Source organism: Chrysochloris asiatica, unplaced genomic scaffold, assembly GCF_000296735.1.
Source record: "Chrysochloris asiatica unplaced genomic scaffold, ChrAsi1.0 scaffold00223, whole genome shotgun sequence".
Lineage (NCBI taxonomy): Eukaryota > Metazoa > Chordata > Mammalia > Afrosoricida > Chrysochloridae > Chrysochloris > Chrysochloris asiatica.
In genome coordinates, this window is record NW_006408741.1 from 1,098,662 (window position 1) to 1,119,848 (window position 21,187).

At 49.2% G+C, this 21,187-nt stretch overlaps 1 protein-coding gene across 1 annotated transcript in view; it reads right to left on the reverse strand.

Annotated features, from left to right (window-relative positions):
* Positions 1–21,187, reverse strand: part of H6PD (hexose-6-phosphate dehydrogenase (glucose 1-dehydrogenase)) — a 29,927-nt gene that overhangs the window by 2,284 nt on the left and 6,456 nt on the right. The window contains exons 4-6 of the mRNA XM_006873116.1: positions 13,430–14,066; positions 12,066–12,183; positions 267–536 (exon numbers count right to left, since the gene is read on the reverse strand). Coding sequence (XP_006873178.1) covers positions 267–536; positions 12,066–12,183; positions 13,430–14,066 — 1,025 coding nt within the window. The remainder of the gene's footprint in view (positions 1–266; positions 537–12,065; positions 12,184–13,429; positions 14,067–21,187) is intronic.

Genomic DNA, 21,187 nt, shown 5'->3' on the forward strand with positions numbered 1-21,187 from the left:
TGCCTGGCCAGCCTGTGGTCTGCCCAATGGAGCGTAACGGCCAGCCCCAGAGAGTATCTGTGATTCTGACTAACGGAGGCTGATGTGGACACACCATTGGAATGCCCCTCACCCTGAGAAGCCAGCAGGGAACCCAGTGTCTCTAGCTGTTAGAAACCAGACACACGTTAGGAAAGGCATCTCACACTGACCACTAAGCCCCTTATAGAAATCCCTGCCTCGGGTCCCTTCCCACCCAAACTCAGGGCTCCTGCAAAGGTGCATACCTGCAAAGGTTGGAGTCAGACTCTGGAAGTTGGCTGGCTTCTGCAGCTCCCTGCGCACCTGCTCGCTGTAAGCCTGGTACTGGCCCACCACAGCGCTGCCTCTCTGCAGGCCCCGCAGAGCCTGGAAGGTCTGCAGCTTGTGCTGCAGCACGGCCCCCGTGTCACTGATGTTGAGGGGCAGCTCCATGGCCACCAGGGTGAGGATCTCGGTCAAGTGGTTCTGCAGGACGTCACGGATGACGCCATACTCCTCGTAGAAACTGGTGCGGCCTGGGCAGGAAGAGAGAGCAGTTGTGTAGGTTTCCCACATGCACCAAGGCCCTCACTCCACACCCAGGGCCAAGAGCAGGCCTCCACCAGCTGAGGAGAGAAGGAGGCCTCTGAGCTGCACTGAGGGGACCTTCAAGGACCTGTGTGGGGTGGTGGGTCAGAGCGCCCACAGCGACCCTTCATGGACAGCTCCACCTGGCACTGGTCACTGTAAGAGGTCACAGCATGACACTCAGGGCTCACGCTGGACTCTGCTTGCCACTACCTGCTGTGTGAACTTGGCCAATCACTTGGCTTCTAAGTCCATTTCTGCTGAAGGGACAGGTGAGGTCCCTGCTTCAGCTGACACTGAAGGGAGGGAAGGAAAAAGTAAGCAAATGACTAATAGTGGGGAGTGGGGGTTACTTATCAAGGCAGCCCCTCTGAGACCTGAGGGTGGGGGGTGGGGGTGGAGAAGATAGCATCAGGATTGGAGAAAGACTTATTAACAACCGGCAACATGCAGAGAGGACTTGAAGCACTTCCTGATGAAGATCAAAGATAAGCAACATCAAGATAAAACAGGAAAAAGATGGAAGTTGTCAAGAATTCCATTTACTTGGATCCAGAATCAACACTCATGGAAGCAGCAGTCAGAAAATCAAACAAAATATTGCATTGGGAAAATCTACTGCAAAAGACCTCTTGAAAGCATTAAAGAAGAAAAATGTCACTTTGAGGACTAGAGTGCACCTGACCCAAGCCATGGTATTTTTAATCACCTTATATGCGACAGTTAGACAATGAATAAAGAAGGCTGAAGAAAAACTGATTTATTTGAATTGTGGTGTGGGTAAGGAATATTGAATATACCATACCCTGCAAGAAGAATAAACAAATCTGTCTTCCAGGAAATACAGTCAGAATGTTTCTTAGAAGTGAGGATGCTGAGACTTGGTCTCACATACTTCAGACATGTTACCAGAAGGAACCAGTCCCTGGAGAAGGGCATCAAGCTTGATAAAGTGGAGGGTCAGCGGAAGAGAGGAAGACCCCCAATGAGATGGACTGACACAGGGGCTGTAACAATGGGCTCAAACACAATTGTGCAGACGGTGCAGGAACAGTGTTTGGTTCTGTTGTACAAGATGTCACTATGAGGTGGAACCAACGCGGCAGCACTGAACCCTAACAGTTATTACCTCCATTTTAAAACATAAGGAAATTGAGGTTCAGAGAAGTTAGATAACTTGCCCCAGGTCACACAGCTAGTAAAGGGGTAAAAAGAAGATGAAAACCCAAGCAGTTGGCCCAGAGCCTACAATTCTTACACCAGGGCCACATGCCTCCCTAGTAGAAACTTGGTCTTGCTTCCATTGGACATGGCAACAGGAAAGGCCAATCCCTAGAAAACAGAATCACATTTGGTAAAGTACAGGGTCAGCAATTGTCACAATGGCCACATGACAATGGGCTCAAATATATTAAAGCCCATGAAGAAGGCGCAGGACCAGACAGTTTCTCTCTGTTACACATCAGGTCATCCTGAGCTGAAGATGACTTGGGTGGTACGGAGAGCTAACATGCTTGACTGCTAACTGAAGGATTGGAGTCTGGGTCTACCCGGAGGCATCTCAGATGCAAGGCTGGGTGGGCGACTTCTGAAAAACTAGCCATTCAGGGCGACTTCTGAAAAACTAGCCATTCAGCACCCTGCAGGGCACTCCCTACTCACAGTGAGTCCCATGAGTTTGAATCCACTCGACACTGGTTTATTCCCATTTAAACTGCTACAATCCACCTGGTATGCTGTTGTAGAATAAGCACCAGACTGCTAACAACAAGGTCGGTGGTTCAAATCCACCAGGTGCTCTTGGGAAACCCTATACAGGGTTGCTATAAGTTGGAACCAACTCACCAGCATTTAACAACGAGTTATCAGCATGTTAAACCTGGTGTGTTGCTGGATGGCACTGCTTGTAGGTATGAAGTCGCGTGGTGGGAGAGCAAGCTGAGCTGGGTTTTTCTCCAGATGCTGACAAGAGTCTACATCAAAGGTCAGGGACTCCAAAATTGACCAGAGACAAAGAAAGTCTCAGGAGCACTGGGGCAGTACCACAGTTAAATCCCTCAGCTGCAGTCTGGTGGTGCTGAATAGAAATGTGGTTCAATCTTCCCATTTCTCAGAAGGTAGAAGTGAGGATTAATGTGTACGAGATTTTTAAATGAGTACCTAATTCAGATCTTAAAAAAGACAGTGTGTGGCTCCAAGAACTATTTGTAGGGGCCGAATATGTAAATGTGTTGAATATGGAAATATGCTGAATATGTAAATATGTTCACTCTCCAAACAAACAACTTGAGCCAGAGATCAGAAGCAAGCAAGCGTGGGGTGCTCCTGGGTTCAGATGGCTGAGGGGAGCCACACCTAACAGAAGCAGCCAGTTTATGACTCAGAGCATCGGAAATCCAAAGCAGATGGGAAGGACCTTGAGAGCTAAAAGTTCCTGGACTTAACCAGGTAGACACAGAGTTCCCACAGGACCCAGCAGTACCACTTCCAGGTACACACTGGAGAGAATATACCTAGGGGCAGAATAAACACAACTACATGAATGTTCACGGCTTCACTGATGCATGTAAGGCCCAAGGTACAAACAACTCCAATGTCTATCACCTGATGATCCAAGGACACACTAAGTGTGAGACCGCCATATAATAGACTAATCTCTGATAATAAAAAGCACAGACGCCTGCCACAACGTGGCTTAAAACACGCCTGAAAACATGCTGAGTGAAAAGAGGATGACATTTATATGAAACGTCCAGAATAGGTAAATCCAGAGAGACAGAAAGCAGACTAGTTGTAGTGGTGAGGGGACCCGGGGTGCTGGCTAAGGTGACAGTTAGCAGTCAAGCACAGTTAACCATCTGCTGCTGGGCTTCTCTGTGGGCTGATGACAACACTCTAAAAGTGACTGTGGATGGCTGCAACTCAAGTCTGCAGAGCTACTAAATCCCACAGAATTGGGCACTTCAGGTGAGTTTCTTGGTATGTGAATGGTATCTCAGCACAGTTGTTTTGAGACGCATGTTCTCAAGCAGGGCCGTGGAGCCAGGAGAGGTGCTGCAGGCGGTCTGCAGGATGAACACGGAGGAGGGTGGCGGTAATGGGACCAAGGAGCAGCCCTGCAGCAGCTGTGGGAAGTCACAAGGCAAGAGCACCTGAACCAGCAGTGAAAATGCAGACGGCATTTACTGGATGAATAAAAACAACCTAGACTCCAATGGGCTTCCTGAAAGCAGCTGGGATCTCAGTCCTGGTACAGACATCCAAGCAGGCTGCCCAGTGCACAGCCTGGCTCTGCCACCTATTAACCCTGCCAATCCGGGCGAGGGTCTCCACTTCACATACAAAACAGGAATCATCTATGTACCACCCTTGTGAGGATGGGGAATAAATGAACACACAGGGTTAGAACAAGCACGTGGAACACCCATAAATACTGGTTCAGAGCCCTGGGGGTGCAAGCAGTTCAAGAGTGGGGGTGGTGGTCATGTGCCATGGAGTCGGTTCCAACTCATAGCGACCCTGTATAGGGTTTCTGAGGCTGTAAATCTTTACAGAAGCAGAAAGCCTCATCTTTCTCCTGCGGAATGGTTGGCTGGTAGTTTCAAACTGCGGACCGTGAGATTAGCAGCCCGACTCGTAACCAGTATGTTACCATAACTCCTTAGTTCAAGAGTACAAACTGGAAAACCCCACAGGGCAGCTCTACTCTGTCACATGTGGGTCACGACAGCACCTAACAACAACTTTCCACATCACAGGGGCTGAGGGGGAAAGCAGACAGGCCACTCAGAACACAGAAGTCAGAAACAGGAGGGGGCATTTTGTGAGAAACATGCAGACATGGTTTCATTTCTAAACGTGCTGAGTCGCAAGTGCTGATGAATATCCAGTGGGATGGGGGAGGGCAGGACTGGGACTGAGAAAGGGAAGAAAGCTGAAGATAAATAAATACTAGTGTTCACCACATCTAAAACGCCAGCAATGGTAAACATCCCATTAGTTTATAACTGCCAACCAGAAAAGGGCTGCCAATTCCAAGATGTTACCCCCCTCGATGATGAGACAAAGCCGACATCAGAGATGTTCAAACATGAACAGAGGTGTGTCTTAGAATCAGTGAATTACAGTAGATGTAAGAGTATAACGAGGCTGTTGAAAGCTTTGAGAAGAGATGAATTTTTGATGGAGAGCCCCAGGAAAGCAGCAGAGTCCTTAAAAGCCCTGTTATCTACTTACTATTCATTAGCTTCGCAAATCCCTGAGTGGCCCTTTTCCTATTTTTATCCCATCTCAGTTGTGAGGAGAATGCATCCCATAGGTTTACTACCCGCTGTGCAGAAGAGGGCTTCCTTGATTTCTTCATTTCCAGCTTAAGAGGAGCGACTGCCTGTTTTAACACAGCCCATAGATGTATGGTCTTGGATCTTTTTCTCTATTAACCCTGTCTTTTCAGAGCTTAAGTGCAGCGGCCAGATGAGGCCTGGAGCTTCCTGGCAGAGGCTGCCACACACAGTGGCAGGAATTAGCACAACAGTGAAATAGTCGGCTGCAAATCGCTGCAAATCAAAAGGAAGGCGGTTAGACCCCACCAGCTGCTCTGCAAGAGAAAGATGTGACAGTTTTGAAAACCCCCAAGGCAGTTCTACTCTGTCTTTGAGGGTGACTGTGCATCAGAAGCAACTCCAAAGCAGTGGGTTTTATTTGGGGCATAATGACTTTATGGGACTTACAGAGGTGTTTGTGGTAGGACATCCTTTAAGTGGGCATTGTTGTTGTTAAGTGTCGTCCAGTCGATTCCAACCTATAGTGACCCTGTATGGGGTTTCCAAGGAGCAGCTGGTGAGCTTGAACTGCCGATCTTGCAGTTCAAACCATTTTGCAGTCTGACACATTAACCCACAGTGCCGCACCAGGACTCCAAGTGGGCATTAGGTGGGCTGATTTCTCCTGAAAATAATTGATACTGGCTCCTAGCCTACTCTTCTAGGTTGAAAATGGAGGGGTTAAAACCCACCCCTGTATAAACAAGGGGAGGAAAAAAAGCACCACCACCCCACCACAGTGTGGATGGTCCAGTTTTCCCAGGAAAACCAAAAAAGACCCCCAGTCACTTGGTCTTATCATTTTTAAGTCCAGAGCACATCCAAGATCATGAGGGAGGGGTGCCCTCCAATCCTGCTGCCCCTCAAAAACTCATGGGGTAGTATCCCATGGCGGGTGAGAAGAGGTGTTCAGAAGCCTCTGCTAAATGTTGTTGTTGGGAGTCCTGGTGTGGTGCTAAAGGTTAATGTGCCGGACTGCAAAGGTGGTTTGATCCGCAAGGGCAGCAGTTCAAACTCACCAGCCATTTCTCAGAAACCCTATACAGGGTCACTATGGGTCAGAACTGACACACAGCAACCTTCCAGTTTGTGATTAGCAGTCTAGTGCTTTATCCTACAGCGCCATACCAGCATCTCCAAAAAGCCTCTACAGCCTACCAAATGGGCTAAGACAAAGGAAACAGTACCATCCCATGCAAAGTTGAAGTACTACTGTTAATGTAAACATACTATTGCAAAATTTCTATTATAAAAAAATCTGGTAAGATGTAACAACAGCTACAAAGTAATTTTAATCCTTTGGCCTAGCAATTTCACTTCAGAAATATACTTAAAGGCAAAATCTTCTTTTCAAAATCTCATAAGGAAACTGTTCTGGAGTTAGTGGTAATAGTTACACCGCTTTGTGAATGTTACTAAACCCCACTTTCAAAAGGGTGAATTTTATAGTAGCTGAACTCTATCTCAATTTTTTTAAATACTCATGAAGTATTATTTTAAAAAGCAAAAACCATAATAGACCAACATATACAATAGAATAATACATGTTCTGCAATAAACAGAATTGATCAGAAGCATAAATATTAAAAGGTAGACATACTATGCAGATCAGGGCACAGTGGCTCTGTTGGATAAGCACTAGACTACAAAACCACAAGGTCAGTGGTTCAAGCCCACCAGCTGATCCTTAGGAGAAAAAATGAGGCATGCTGCCCCCACAAAAATTTACAGCCCTATAAGGAGCTCTGGTAGCGTAGTGGTTACGAATCGGGCTGTGAACCGCAAGGTCAGCAGTTCGAAACTACCAGTTGCTCCGTGGGTGAAAGACGAGGCTTTCTGCTCCCATAAAGATTTACAGCCTCAGAAACCCTGTTCAGGGTTGCTATGGGTCAGATCCGACTCGACGGCACTGAATAACAACAACAACAGGGGCCCTATAAGTCGAAGTCACCCAACTTGACAACAGCAACATACCAATGTATGGAAACTGGAATATGGATAGGAGTCTTGGTGTGGAGCTGTAGGACAAGCACTTGGACCATAAGGTCAGCTTGAACTGCAATGTCGGTGGTTCAACTAACCACAAAGTGTACAGTTCAAAATCACTGGCTGCTTGGAGAGAGAACGAAAAGGCTGTCTGCTCTCATAAAGGTTCCATCTCAGAAATCCTACAGAGCATCACTGTGAGTTGGAACTGACTCGCTGGCAGAGGGTGAGTTTCTATGTGTGTTGTGTGTATGTGTGCATGTGTGTGTGAAATAATATTAGGTAAAGCATGGACACAAATGAGCATTGCAGACCAACCACAGTGCTTTAAGTAATCGAATATAAGCCAATAGAAGTCACAAGGAGCTCAGAGAGACTGCAAGATCACTCACTGCCTTTTCCTTCCTTGCAGACTTGGAAGGAGAACATTTCCATTTGTCAAGCATTTCCGTGTACACTACCTGATTTTATCCTTAAAACCACCCCAGGAGTGAGCGAGCAGGGGTTCTCATTGCTTTTACAGAGGCTGTGCTGAAGGTCACAGTCCTCAGAACTGGGCCCACACACTCCCTCCCCAGACCTCCACAGTGTTGACCATCGGGTTTTCTCAGCAAGAAACATATTTAAGAAGGGGTGGGGAGACCAAAACTAACTACCAGCTGCAATTCCTACCAACACCTTCTGGGATCACTAAAAATAAAAGAGATGAGGCGTGAACTGCGCTGGCGGGCATGCCTGTGCTCTGTGGGGTCAGTGGACAGCTGCCCTGGGCTCGCCCTGCAAACAGGCTGCAGGCGAGTGGAGGGCAGGCAGCTGGTGAGGACCTGACATCCCAGCGACATGGGCCCTCCCTCAGTAAGCAGCATTCCTCCACCACCCTCCCAAATAGTGCCGCCGCCGCCGTGGCCACTTCAGCTGCAAGAAACCGAGGCAGCAGAGGATAGGCCCTGCATACACACTGGAAGAAGGACCGGCTGCTGGGGTCTGGCCAGATAGTGGGACCACAGATAGGGTGGTTCAAGTTCCAGCCCTCCCAGAAGGCAAGGCCACCAGGCAAGAGAGCCAAGCTCTGTCAGCAGACAGCACAATCCCCTGTCTGCAGAGCCCTCCATGCTGGTCCTGGCCAGGGAGCCCAACATGTCTGTAGCTCCGGGGCTTGCTGGGTGGGACTCCCCCAGGGGAGCACCACCAGTCAGACCAAGAGGAAGCTGGGTACCAGCAGTGGCTGAAGGAGGCTTCTCCATTCCCTCCTTCCCCCTCCCCCCTGCTTGTGCAGCAGCTCCGACTCTGCAGCAAACTCCTCTGGGCCAGAGGCTGCGGCAGGAAAACAACCCTCACACACAGCATGGAGGAGGGTGTGGGAAGCTGCTGCCAGCCATGTGGTGTGTGTGAGTGGGGGCGTCCAGGATGTCCAGATGACCTTGAGAGACACAGTCCCTGACCATGGGTCCGGCTCACCCAGGTGCCCCTCCTGCTGCACACCTGCAGAAGGAGGGCAGGAAGAACAAGCTGAGGACCCACTGAGTGCATAGTGAGGACCCACTTAGAGCTGGGAAAGGGAGAATGGCCCAAGGGCTCTGCCCTCTGCTAACTGTCCAGCTGCTGCACTCTGGACCCTGCCTGAAAGACTTACTGGCCACAGGTAGTTCCACTGTAGTGGCATTGGCCTCCGGAGGGCACCCAACACCAACAAGACACTGTGCCCTTTGTCCTGCCATGAGGGCTGGGTGGCAGAATCCACTGCCCTGGCGGAAGAGTCTGCAAAGGGCCCCTGCAGGACCAGAGTGGACCAGTGCTGGGCCAACAAAGCAGCACAGGTCACCCTCTCGAGCTGCATGACCAATGCATGGTCTCCTGGTCCCAAAGGCCAAGGATCCAGAGAGAGACTCCTGCTACAGCTGAAACACCCAATGTCCACAGCAAAGCAAGTCACCCTCTGTGGGGATCTGTCCTGGGCCTGGGTCGGCAAGGACACCCAGAGCCGAGGATACTTGTCATCTGTTGACCATTTTGGCCAAAGGTAGTGGTCTGAACCAGCCTGCAAGTCCTATATAATGATCTGATCCCGACTGTCTGGTCCGCTGTCTCCCTTTACCTCTGGGCTGAAGGCTCTGAGCCCACCTGAGTGAAACGCCCTCTGTTCAGAGGACTGGAAGCAGTGTGGCCCTCCTCCTCAAAGCCTACACCCACAGGCCAAGGCAGGAGGGTGGCATGGTGTTGGTTCCTGTGTCTGTCCCTCTAGACTTGAGAGGTGACCAGCCCAGGCTGCCCCATGGCTGTTCAAACCTAACACCCTCCCTCCTCAGGCTTGCCTGGGCTGATAGATCTGCTGGGCCTCGGCCTTTTTCTCTGCTCTCCTATTTTCCTTTCTCCAATATCTAAAGGTTCTTTTGCTAGGTAAACCAGGCCTGCAGTCTGCCTGGCTCCTGGCTTCTCAGGACCCTGAGAAGGACTCCACCAACGACACCAGACACCAAGAAGGAAATGGGTTTGGAAGAAACGGCAGGTGGAAGTGCCAACTGGTTACTCCACACATCAGGGCCGTTCCCCAACCCAGGGTGGGCACAGGAAGATGCTAAGATGCTGCCGGAAAGGGGGCGAACCCTGCCGGGGACCCAACCAAGTCCAGCAGAGAGCAGTGCTGACAGCAACAACCTGCCCACAGCTGCAGAGCTGCAGCTCACCTCTCTGAAGAGGAAGCAATGGCAAACCAGCACACACTCCCACCAGACACACATGGCCCGAGGAAGGTCCCCTGGCTGAGCCCCTGATGAGGAGCACAGTCGGGGTGTTCCCCCGAGACCCACACAGGTTCAGAACGATAGGGGAAGACCCCTTTTCTGATATGGGTTCTGGCTCCTTCTCAGACAGGGTATCCTTTAAGGTCTGGGTAAGTGCCCCCTGCCTACCTACCCCTGAGGTCCTGCATCATAGGTTCTAGAGTCTCTTCCTTCCCCATGAAGCTATGAGGTGATGATGGACAGAAAATGGGTCTCACACCTCTCTGTCTATCCTGCACAGCCCTGCAGAGAGCTCCTAGCTCTGCACACACAGCCAAGGAGGACAGGAGAGAGAGCTGACATGAATAACCATGGCAGAAGCAAAAGGGAAGGGTACGAGAAAGAACAAGGTGAAGATGAGAAAGAGGCATCCTCTGGCTCCCTCACCCTCACCTGGGTCAAAGATTGGGGCCACCCTCTTCTGGGCCATGGTCACACATGTGGGTGGATGGGGACGTGGACTCTGGTAGCCTGCCTCCAGCTGCAGAAAGTGGTCCCAGGGGTAAGGTGGACATGCAGGTTGCTCTGGCCATCTAGTGTGACAGTGCAGAGCCGGATGCTGGAGCCAGTCTGCCCGCCCTGACCCAGGCTCCACCACAGTGCTGGCAGGACCCTGGGCAAGTTGCCAAACCTCCTCTAATAATAGTGCCTACTGCAGACGTTGCTGGGGCATTGCACACACAACAGGAATCAGCTTCGATTTCTATACAGTCAGTGCTCAAAACAGGTGGTGACAGCTCAGAACGCCGGGGCTCCAAGAGGCTTTATGCTCATCATTTACACAACCTGCTCATTTTGCAGATTCTTGTGGAACCGGAGTCCAGAGACGGCAGGGACACGCTGAGGTGACCCAACTCACAAAGGTTTCCTGACTCAGGGTCAGCATTCATTCAGCACATCCAAAATGTGGGCTGCATGCTAGAGGGGGGCCCTTGAGGAGTCCAGTTTGGTGGGGAAGCATAGAACGTGGTGGTCGGGCTGTGAGGGGTACTTTAAGCAAGTGCAGGGGAGTGGGGAATGAACCTAGTCAAGACGGTCAGCAAAGGTCTTCTGAGGAGAGTGACAATTGAGCGAAGAAGGGGATGGAAGTTGAGGAGGGGCCAGGAGAAGGGCACTGCACAGTGATGAACAGAAGACTGAGAAGCAAGAGCCAGGGTCCAGGAAGCAATACAGAGAGGGGTGATAGGAAGGTCAGCCAAGGCTGACAGCTTAGGCCTTGTGGGTCTAAGAGCCAGTCATCGGTCCCTGAGATGCTGCCTCCTCAGGGCCCATATGAACCCAGGACAGCCTCAAACCCCACACCACATCATGCCAACATTCCCATGTCTGTCCAGAGCTGGTGTTAGTCTGACCAGCTCAACAACATCCTCAGGCCTTCCTCCTTCCTCTCCCCTTTGGTTGTCCTTGCCTCCTAGGGTCTTGCTCTTTCTCCTCTTTTAATAACCCAGCCCCAACCATTCCAGGTTCTTCTCCTCCCTGAGTCCTCCTTCACTTCCAATGGTCTTCACCACTGGAACTCAGATTAGTGACCAGTATATACTGCCTGCCAGTTGCTTCAACCAATAAAAAAACATCATGAGAAACAGAAATATCGAAGTTGTCAAGGATTTAATTCTACTTGGAGCCACAATCAATGCCAAGGAAGCAGCAGTCAAGAAATCAAATGACGTGCTGTACTGGATAAAACTGATGCAAAAGATCTCTTTAAAAGTGTTAGAGAGTAATGTCACTTTGAGGACTAAGGTGCTCCAGATCCAAGCCAGGGTATTTTTAATTGTTTCATATACATGTGAAAGCGAGACAATGAATAAGGAAGACCGGAGAAGAATTGATGCATTTGAGTTATGGTGTTGGAGATGAATTCTGAAAGAACCCTAAGAAGAACAAATAAATCTATCTTGGGAGAAATACAGCCAGAATGCCCCTCAAAGCAAGGATGTCACAATTTTGTTTCACGTACTTAGGACATATTATCAGGAGGGATCAGTCTCTGGAGAAGGACATCATGTTTGGTAAAGCAGAGGGTCAGTGAAAAAGAGGAAGACCCTCAATGAGAAAGATTGGTTCAGTGGCTGTAACAATGGGTTCAAATGCAGGAATGGCTGTGCAGACGCATAGGACCAGGCAGTGTTTGTTCTGTTGTACGTGGGATCGCTCTGGGCAGAGCCAACTTGATGGCATCTAACAACAGTAGTTAGTTCACTTGCTGGACAGTTCATTCCTGAGGGTGTCAGTCCTTGGGCTTTGCTGGTGGACACCTAGATTTAACACAGTACCAGAGCTGGGCACACAGCTGGCCCTGGAAAGGGGCCACACAGCAGAAAGTATCACTCTGGCTGACCCTCCCCACAGAGCCCCACTAAGTGGATCCCTGGGACCCCTCACATACCTTCCACATCTACGGTCTCCTTCATAATGATCTCTACCCGCTCCACATGGTGCCGACTCCAGAGGTGGTCCAAGGCCTTGCGGTTTTGCTCTCGGAATGGCAGGATCTGGGCCACAGCCTGGTGGGGAAGAAGACTGGTTATGATTCAGTCTCTTGTCAGAATGAAGGACTCCTCACTGCAGGGGCCCCGCCCTCACCAGACTGTGCTTGAAGGAGGTACTATCTAGAGCAGGGCACTCCTGGGCATCAAGGCCTCACAGCCCAGGAAAATCTCCAAGTAAGTCTTAAATGACCTCCACAGGAATACCAGCTTATTTTGGCAAGAAAGAAAAATATTTTAAAATTTCAATCTTCCATTACCATCAACTTATCATAAAGGGAAGATACTTTAGTGCCAACAATATAGCAAGAAAGCCTTCAAACTGAATACATTCAGTACTTTCCCTCATTTTGCTTTAAGAGGGTGGAAAGTTTCTCAGGAGAGGGACTGGTCTAAGGATTACCATTTGAACACTGGGCAGCTCCAAAGAGGGCTCAGTAGAAAAAAATGCCTCTATCCTAGAGAGTTGTCTAGGTCTCACTGTCCCCTGGCCACCATAAATGCTTTATCAGGCATTGTTCCTGGGCATCCTGAAACCAACATTTCCTAACAGGAAGGCAAGTGCCTCAGACAGGAAAATTAAGTCAAGAGCTTGGCAAAGCACAAATGAGTACCCAAGCTAGTGGCTGCCAGCCCAGGATTGATTGCAATCTTCAGGTGGATCAGCTGAGATGCCTCCACCCTGCTGCCCACCCCACGGCCCTGCATTGCCTAGCTGGTTTGGGACCAGAGAACACAGGGTTTCAGAGGAGACACCATAAGGGGGGCTCTACGGCATGGCCAGCGTTCCCAGCCCTAGGCTCCTGCTACATGTCCTGACTGAGAAGCATGGTTTTAGGATCCTCTCTCCCGTGCTCAGTTTTAAGAACTTGCTACCAGGACTCAGGAAGGAAAAAAGAAAAAGATGGGTGCTGAATAAGACTAATTCTAATTCCCACCACACACCCAAGTGGGAGCTGATCTGGACAGCAGGGTCGCAGCTCCACATCTCTACAGAGGGTGCCTGGCAGCTTTGATCACCAGATACCAGAGCCCAAAGGGGCAGGGAGACACATAAGAGGCCAGCCTTCACTAGCAAGGCTAGCCAAAAACCAAGCTGCCATGACTTTGCTGCCCACTGTCTTTCCTTTGTCCTCTCACTCCCCACCCACTATCTTTAAGAAGACCATGGTGCTCAGGGGTGCCACAACATCTTCAGGACTGGTGATGGGATCTCCCTGGAGCCAGCTTACCCCAACCTGGCAGACCCCTGGCTGAAACTTACCTGCTTGCCAAGGTAGTGGTCTACCCGATACATCTCTTCCTCTTGGAAATAGCTCCCCAGTTCTGTGGCCAGCTGCTGGGCCGAGCTGTGGTCATGGCCAAAGGGTTTCTCAAGGACAACCCGCAGCCAGGTACCTGGGCCAGGGCGGCAGCTGCTGTTGATGTTGCGGGCAATGTCTGCATACGCGAAAGGTGGCACGGAGAAGTAGAAAATCCTGCCAGCCTCCCAGAGGCCTTCCTGCTGGACATGTGCCTCGATGTCCCTGCTCAGTGCCTGATAGTCTTCAGCCGTCTTCAGCTGGCGGTACTGTGTTAGCCGCAGAAACTGGTCTTTGAGCTTGGCACAGTGACCAGGGGCTGTGTCCTCGGGACAGGAGAGGGTCTGCAGGGCCTTGTCTATGAGCTGCTGGCCTTGCTTGGGGGGCGTTAGGGCAGCCCCATGGAAGCTGAATGTGTGGCCCTTCCCTGCCTCCTCCAGGTAGAGCTGGAACAGCCCCTGCCATAAGTATTTTCTGGCCAGGTCCCCAGTTGCTCCCAGCAGGATGATGGAGACATGTCCCTGGAGTTCCTGGGCTTGCAGGCCGCCCAGAAGGGCTGTGCATGCTGCCACTGTGAGTATCTTCCACAAGCCTGGGTGCCTGGGGTGCACGGGAGAGACAGACAGGGAACAAGGAAGGATCAGACATGGTTCAGGTGACGGCGATGAGCAAGTAAACACATTTCTAGGGTGCGGAACATTTCCTGCCTGGCAAGACACACCATGTGCTTCTTAGAAAAACGTTGTAGCCCCATAGCTTCCGATCCATCCTCAGCAGCTTAGCTGCTGTGACAGGAAGTCAGAGGGTGGGCAGCCTGCCAGCACACGGGGACTGTACCTGCAAGACTGTGGACCACTGCTAGAGATGGACCCTTTTGCTGCCAGTGCATAGGATGTGGCACAAGCCATCAGGGAGTTCCACGAGGCTGCTGGGGATCCTGGGGCTGGAGCTGTCCATGTTCTGCCCCACCCATGAGCAGAAGCAGCCTGGGCCATCAGAGCAGCCATAGTCATAAAGGGTAACAGGACTTTACCAAGCGGATTGCTTGGACAGAGATGATACAATCACCTTCTTGCACTCCTCTCTGCTCTTCCCATGTCTCTAGGCTCCAAGTATGAAACGATGATTCATAATTGCTCTAGCAGAATGATCTAAAGCACAGACCCTGGAGCCAACTGCCTGAGTCTCAATCCCAATCAACCCCTTCCTAGCTGTTTGACCTTGTGGGAATTATTGAACTCCTCTGTCCCGCATGTGATTTGAGGATACTAGTGGTACACACATCACAGGATCATTATAAGGATGAAATATGTCAATATTTATAATACTTCCAGGATGGTACCTACCACCTACTGCATAAATAGTAGCTATTGTTATACCATCTTAATACGAGGAAGACCATAGAAGAATTGATGCATTAGAGTTCTGGTGCTGGAGGAGAATATTGAAAGTGCCATGGGCTGCCAAAAGAACCAATAGATCCATTTTGGAAGAAGTGCAGCCAGAGTGCTCCTTGGAGGCCAGGATGGCCAAACTTTGTCTCTCATACTTTGGATATATTGTCAGGAGGGAGCAGTTGCTAGAGAAGGATATCATGTTTGGTAAGGTGGAGGGTCAGAGGAAAAGAGGAAGACCCCCAATGAGATGGATTGGCCAAGTGGCAACATCAGTGGACTCAAGCGTGGCAACAATAGCGAGGTTGGCCCAGGATCGGGCAGTGTTTTGTTCTGCTGTGCATAAGGTCGCTATGGGTCCGTACCAACTCAATGGCACCTACCAACAACAATACAAGGAGGGGCTTTAGCGTGGTGGCTACCAGTCGGGCTACAAATCTCAAGGTCAGTAGTTTGAAACTAACAGCTGTTCTGTGGGAGAAAGATGAGGCTTTCTGTTCCCATAAAGATTTACAGCCTCAGAAACGCTATAAAGGGTTGCTATGAGTCGGATCTGACTTCATGGTACACCATCCATCATTCATCCTTAAAGTTCTGAAAGAGGAGTAGAAGGAAATGGAGAGTAAAGTAACCCTGGTCAACACCACTGACCATCCGATGTAGATGGGGAAATGGGGACTCCCCTGGGGGTGGGAATAGTAACAAGGAACTAAGATGGTTGATTGCGAACATTCTACTAGATGTAACCAGTTGCCATCGAGTCAATTCCAACCCATGGCGACGCTATTATGTTACAGACTAGAATTGCTCCACAGGGTTTTCTTGGCTGTAATCTACAGAAGCAGATCGCCAGGGCTTTCTTCCACAGTGCCCCTGGGTGTGTTTGAAACAAACCTTTCGGTTAGTGAAAACTGTCTGTGCTACTTAGGGATCTCTACCAGAGAGAGAAGCAAGAAAATCTCAATCAGCAATCTAATGAGACTGTACAAGTCATGTGGTTGATGCTGACTCATGACAACCCCATGTGCTCAGAGTAGGACTGTTCCATGAGGTTCTCAAGGCTGTGAGACCTTTCCGAAGCAGATCAACAGGCCTGTTTTCCAAGGTGTTTCTGGGTGACTTTGAACTGCCAAACTTTTAGCTAGTCCGTGTTTAACTGTTTGGGCTACCCAGGATCATACAGGTAAGAGAAATTGAGGTTTAAAGAGACAAATGGCTTATAAAAGGCCCTGATATCCAGACTGCAGAAACTCCCATTCTTCCCTTCTCCAGCGAGATGACCCAATCTACCCCTTAACTCTGACATCAGACCCCTTCTCCCATTTTCCCCTTTGCTTCTTCCTCATCTCCCTTGAGATGCAGCCCCGGGATAGTCCTAGTTAGTGACAAACCAAATAAGGACACAATAGGGCTTGTGCCAGTGGCTATAGGGCACCAGACATCTGCTGTTGACTCTTCCCATTAATGGGAGCTTTGGCCGGAGGAGCCAGGGACCATTTCAGTGGCCCAGCAACCTTTCTCTTCCATGCTCCCTCCACCATTACTCACCCCTAACTCCAGAGGGTCCACAGGACCACTTTCCTAGCTTCCCAAACCCTTTGAACATTTCTGTCTCAACTGGCAGTCTCCTCTGTCTGGAGGGAAGGAAAAGCTGCAAGGTCAGTGCAGGAGAGCGGCAGAGAGAAACCTGAAGCCCAGAGAACAGCCTAGTGAAGGTGGAGACGCCAGCTGGCATCCTCCTAAGCGATCCTAGGAGCCTGGTACAGGGGGCGGAGCTAAGAACCTCAGAGTGCCTGGCCAGCAAGTGGTGGTGGGGTGGGGGTGGGAGGCTCCTGGACTGGCACTGTACCCAGCCCAAGAAGACTGCAGATAAGATGGATGGTCACCTGGCCTGAACTGACTCCCAGCCTCGTCTTACTGCTTTCAGTTCTGACTGAGTCTTGCCGCAGTCTTCCCTGGCTGGCCCTGTCCCAGGCTCCGGTTTTCAGGTTCAATTCCCTTATCGCCTGCTTCTGTCCCCAAGTGCAAACCAGGTATTTCAACATGATTGTTTACCGTGTGGTTGCTAAATACCCAGGGGGACAACTCTTTCCTAAACTGATGTGGATAGTGTGGGTGTTACAGCATGACTAACAGCCCACATTTAAACTCGGTATCCTCTAAATCCTTTCAGCCCTGTCTCACCCTGCCTCCCCCCTCCAACCACCTCACCCTATGGAAAAATAATAAACTTCTTACAGAAAAACTGAGAAGGTTAAAATGACCCAAGGACACCAGAACAAGTAGGATAAAGACTTGGCTAAAAAACACCAGCCTATCTGCACAAACAGGATAAGGGTTTATTGCTAAGTTTACTCCCACTTACAGGATAAGGGTCTGCTGGAATTTTCCACCCCAGGTAACAAGACAAGTCTGTGTTTTAACTGCTCCTGCTCCCTGTTTCTTGTATAAAACCCTATCCCCCTGCCCTACGGTTTGGGCTTTAGCTGACACTCTGGCCGCTGGCAATAAACTTTGCTCTTTAAGATTTTCGAGTTGAGTTCTTTCTGACTTGTGCTACTGCAACATGCGTGTGCTCTCGAATCCAGATTTAAACATTTTTTTATTACCATGTTCTTAATCTTACTGTGTTTCTCAATCTCCAATGCGCATTCCAATCTCCTTTTTAAAAATGCAGATTTTGATTTAGAAAGTCTGAGAAGGAGCCTGAGCAAAGACGTGTGGCGTTATGAACTCTCAAGTACTGGAGGGTATTAAAATCAACCAGAGGGCTTTCAAAATACACACTCCTAGTCCCCCTACTTCTTCCCTAACACAAGGAGACTTGTGTAAAGAGCCTGGAATAATTTAGATGTGCTCATTCCCTCTGCAAAAGTGGGTTGCTGACTGCTGACCACTCAATAATCATACCTGGTGTTTCACACAAGGACCCCTGGTGGTGCTGTGGGTTAAGCATCAGGCTGCTAATCACAAGGTTACCATGTGTGCTAGTTGGTTAGGAGGCGCTATCTCAATCCTTCCTCCTCAGAGTCTTGTGATGATCCCCTCAGACAGATGAGTACATAGAGAGGAGACACAGACTGCCAAATCACAAAGTCCAAACCCCAGGTCACAGAGCTACACGGTTTCCTTAGTCTAGGAACACGGTGTTTGGGTCAGAGCTGAGTTCAAGGTCACCCCTACCTGTACAGCTTAATTAAACCAGCTCATCAGTTTCATTCCCTGTTTCCTCATCTATAAAACTGGGCTAATACCGCCAACCTAAATGGGAGGCTGTGAAAATTAAAAAGAGATGATACATGTGACAAACTGCAATACAAATGTTAATTAAGTTAATTAAATACAAAGTGCCTCCTGGCCCCCAAGGGGAGCACAATGCCCTGGCTGTGCAGTTCCCTCATCTCCCAGGACTGCAGCATTAGGGACCAAACCCTGGTATTTGCATAGCACTCCCTCCACCCACCCACCCCCAGTCCTTTTGCCCTGCCCTGGAATTGCACAGACTGTAAGCCTATCTATCCCCTGTCTTCAGACAGAAGCCAGGCTAGCCCAGAGATGCCCAAGAAATTCAGAATCAAGAAAAGCACCCTAGGCCCTGGACCAGAGGTGAGGTACCAGGAATGCAAGCAATTGTGGTTGTCACATCCATCCACCAGTGGTCCAAACCCCCTCAAGTAATCCTTCACCCTCCTGCCTCCACGCCTTCTCAGAGAGGGAAACCAGGAAAGAAAAACTCATTATCGTTGGATTCTGACTACCCGGACCCATGTGTTACAGAGTAGAATGGTTCCATAGGATTTTCTTAACAGTAATCTTTACAGAAGCAGATCGCCAGGCTTTATTTCCACGGCACTCTGGGTGGGAATGAATCACCAACCTTTAGGCGAGTAGTTGAGTGTAAACCATTTGTGCCACCCAGGAATGGGCTATGAAAACAACCTCTGAACATTATAAATTTAAACTTAGCCTAACAGCATAAAGGCTGATCCCGAAATGAATCTTTTCTATTTTTCAAAAAGTAAATAAATAAGAAAGCTTGGTGAAGAGTTTAAGAAGCCATTGGACAAAAAGCACAGTTCATTCAAATGGGAATTGGACTACAGGGATTCTTGTCCAAGCCCTGATGCTAAACAACCACACAACCTTAAACAAGACACTGAGCCTTGATGTCCTTATTTGAAATGAAGGAATTGCTCTAAAGGGTATCTACGATACGTTAATGCCTCTAAACCAAAATCAAATGCCAATGAGTTGATTCCAACTCACGCTGACCCCATATATGCAGAGTGGGACTGTGCTCCATAGAATTTTCAAGGTTGTGACCATTAAGAAGCACATCACCAGGTCTTTCTCCTGAGGGTAGATTTGAACCACCAATCTTTCAGTTACTAGTTAAGTGAGTTGAGTATTCAACTGTTTATGCTACCCAGGGACTCCTAAGTCCTATGTTTTCCAAGGAAAGGAAATGTTATTATTAGGTGCCAGTGAGTTTATGCCAATGTTATTATTAGGTGCCACCTTATACCAACCCCCATGTGACAGAGTAGAACTTCCGGGCTATAATCCTTACCGAAGGGTTTTCTTGGCTGTAACCCTTATCGCCAGGTCTTTCTTCTGAGGAGCACCTGGGTGTGTTCAAACTGCCAGCCCTTTGGTTACCAGGCAAACACTTCTTAACTGTTTGTGTCACCAAGGTCCTTGAAAAGGAGATGTTGTTGTTGTTAGGTGCCACCAAGTCGGTACCAACTCACAGCGACCGTATGCACAACAGAATGAAACACTGCCCAATCCTGGGACAATCTCACAATTGTTGCCACGCTTGAGCCCATTGATGCTGCCACTTGGCCAATCCATCTCGTTGGAGGTCTTCCTCTTTTCTCTGACCCTTCACCGAACCAAACATGATATCCCTCTCTGGTGACTGGTCCCTCCTGACAATATGTCCGAAGTATGAGAGATGAAGTCTGGCCATCCTAGCCTCCAAGTAGCACTCTGGCTGCACTTCTTCCAACACAGATCTGTTTATTCTTTTGGTTTCTGACTGCTGACCTTGAGATTAGCAGTCCAGTTCACAACCACTACACTACTAGAGCTTCTCTGAAAAGGAGATGTTGTTGTTGTTAAGTGCCATAGAGTCGGTTCCGACCCATAGCGACCCTATATAGGGTTTCTGAGAGCAGTTGTTGAGCTTAAACCATTTAACTTGTGGTTCAAACCAACTTTGCAGTACCAGGAGTCTAGACAAGTGCAAGAGACATTTTTCTGACAGGTTCCCTTGGCGGCAGGCTCCCTTCACTGCCCTAACTGCATCAGAGAGACCCCTGCCAGTCATCCTGGGAGACTCACCTTCTTATGAGTAGCTCTGCTAGCATTGCAAAGGGTGTGAATACTAGCTTGGCCAGCCTGAGGGTTTACATGGAAACCAGGGTGTTTGTTTTCACCCCAGGGAAGCAGGCAGGCATGGTCAGGAGCCCCAGGCTGTCCTGGACCAGCCCCAGACAGCCTAGCTTGTATAGGAGCGCCAGTGACAGAATGGGTTCTGGTCAACCACAGGATGCAGCCTGGAGCCACTATTCCTGGCAGAGAGGGCCGGAAGAAAGGAGCCAGGTGGGAGAGTGGGGTAAAGATCAGCATCTGCTGCTGCCCAGTCCTTTCCCAACATACATCACACCTTGACCACTGCCTAAAAAGGGAGGACAAAAGGAAAATTTCCTATAATCATAGCCCATGAGTATACTGTTGGTAAGTGCCATCGAATCAGTTCCAACCCACAGTGACCCTTTACAGGGAAGCTGACAGACACATCTTTCACCAATAGTGGCTGGTGGGTTTGAACAGCCAAATTCTCGGTTAGCAAATAAGCGCTTAATTGCTGTACCACTAGGGCTGCTTTCTGTTGCCCCTATTTCTCCCTAATCTCACAGAATCCTCATTCCTACCATTTCTTTAGGTACCAGTCTTGGGTTCTTATAATCAATGCTGTGCTGAAGTTAGTTATATAGTTCAACTGCTACATTTTCAGTTTTTTAAACCAGTTATTAAACACGGTCATTATTAAAAATTGAGTGATATAAAGTGACAATTAAATGAATTCTACGAAAAAATAAAGGTAATAAATACTTTCTAATTATTTTACTATATTTTACTATTATACATGCTCTTGTCTTAAGGAGCTCTGGTAGTACAGTGGTTACGAATCAGGCTGCGAACCGCAAGGTCAGTAGTTTGAAACTACCAGCTGTTCCGCAGGAGAAAGATGAGGCTTTCTGCTCCTGTAAAGATTTACAGCCTCGGAAACCCTGTACAGGGTCGCTATGAGTCAGAACC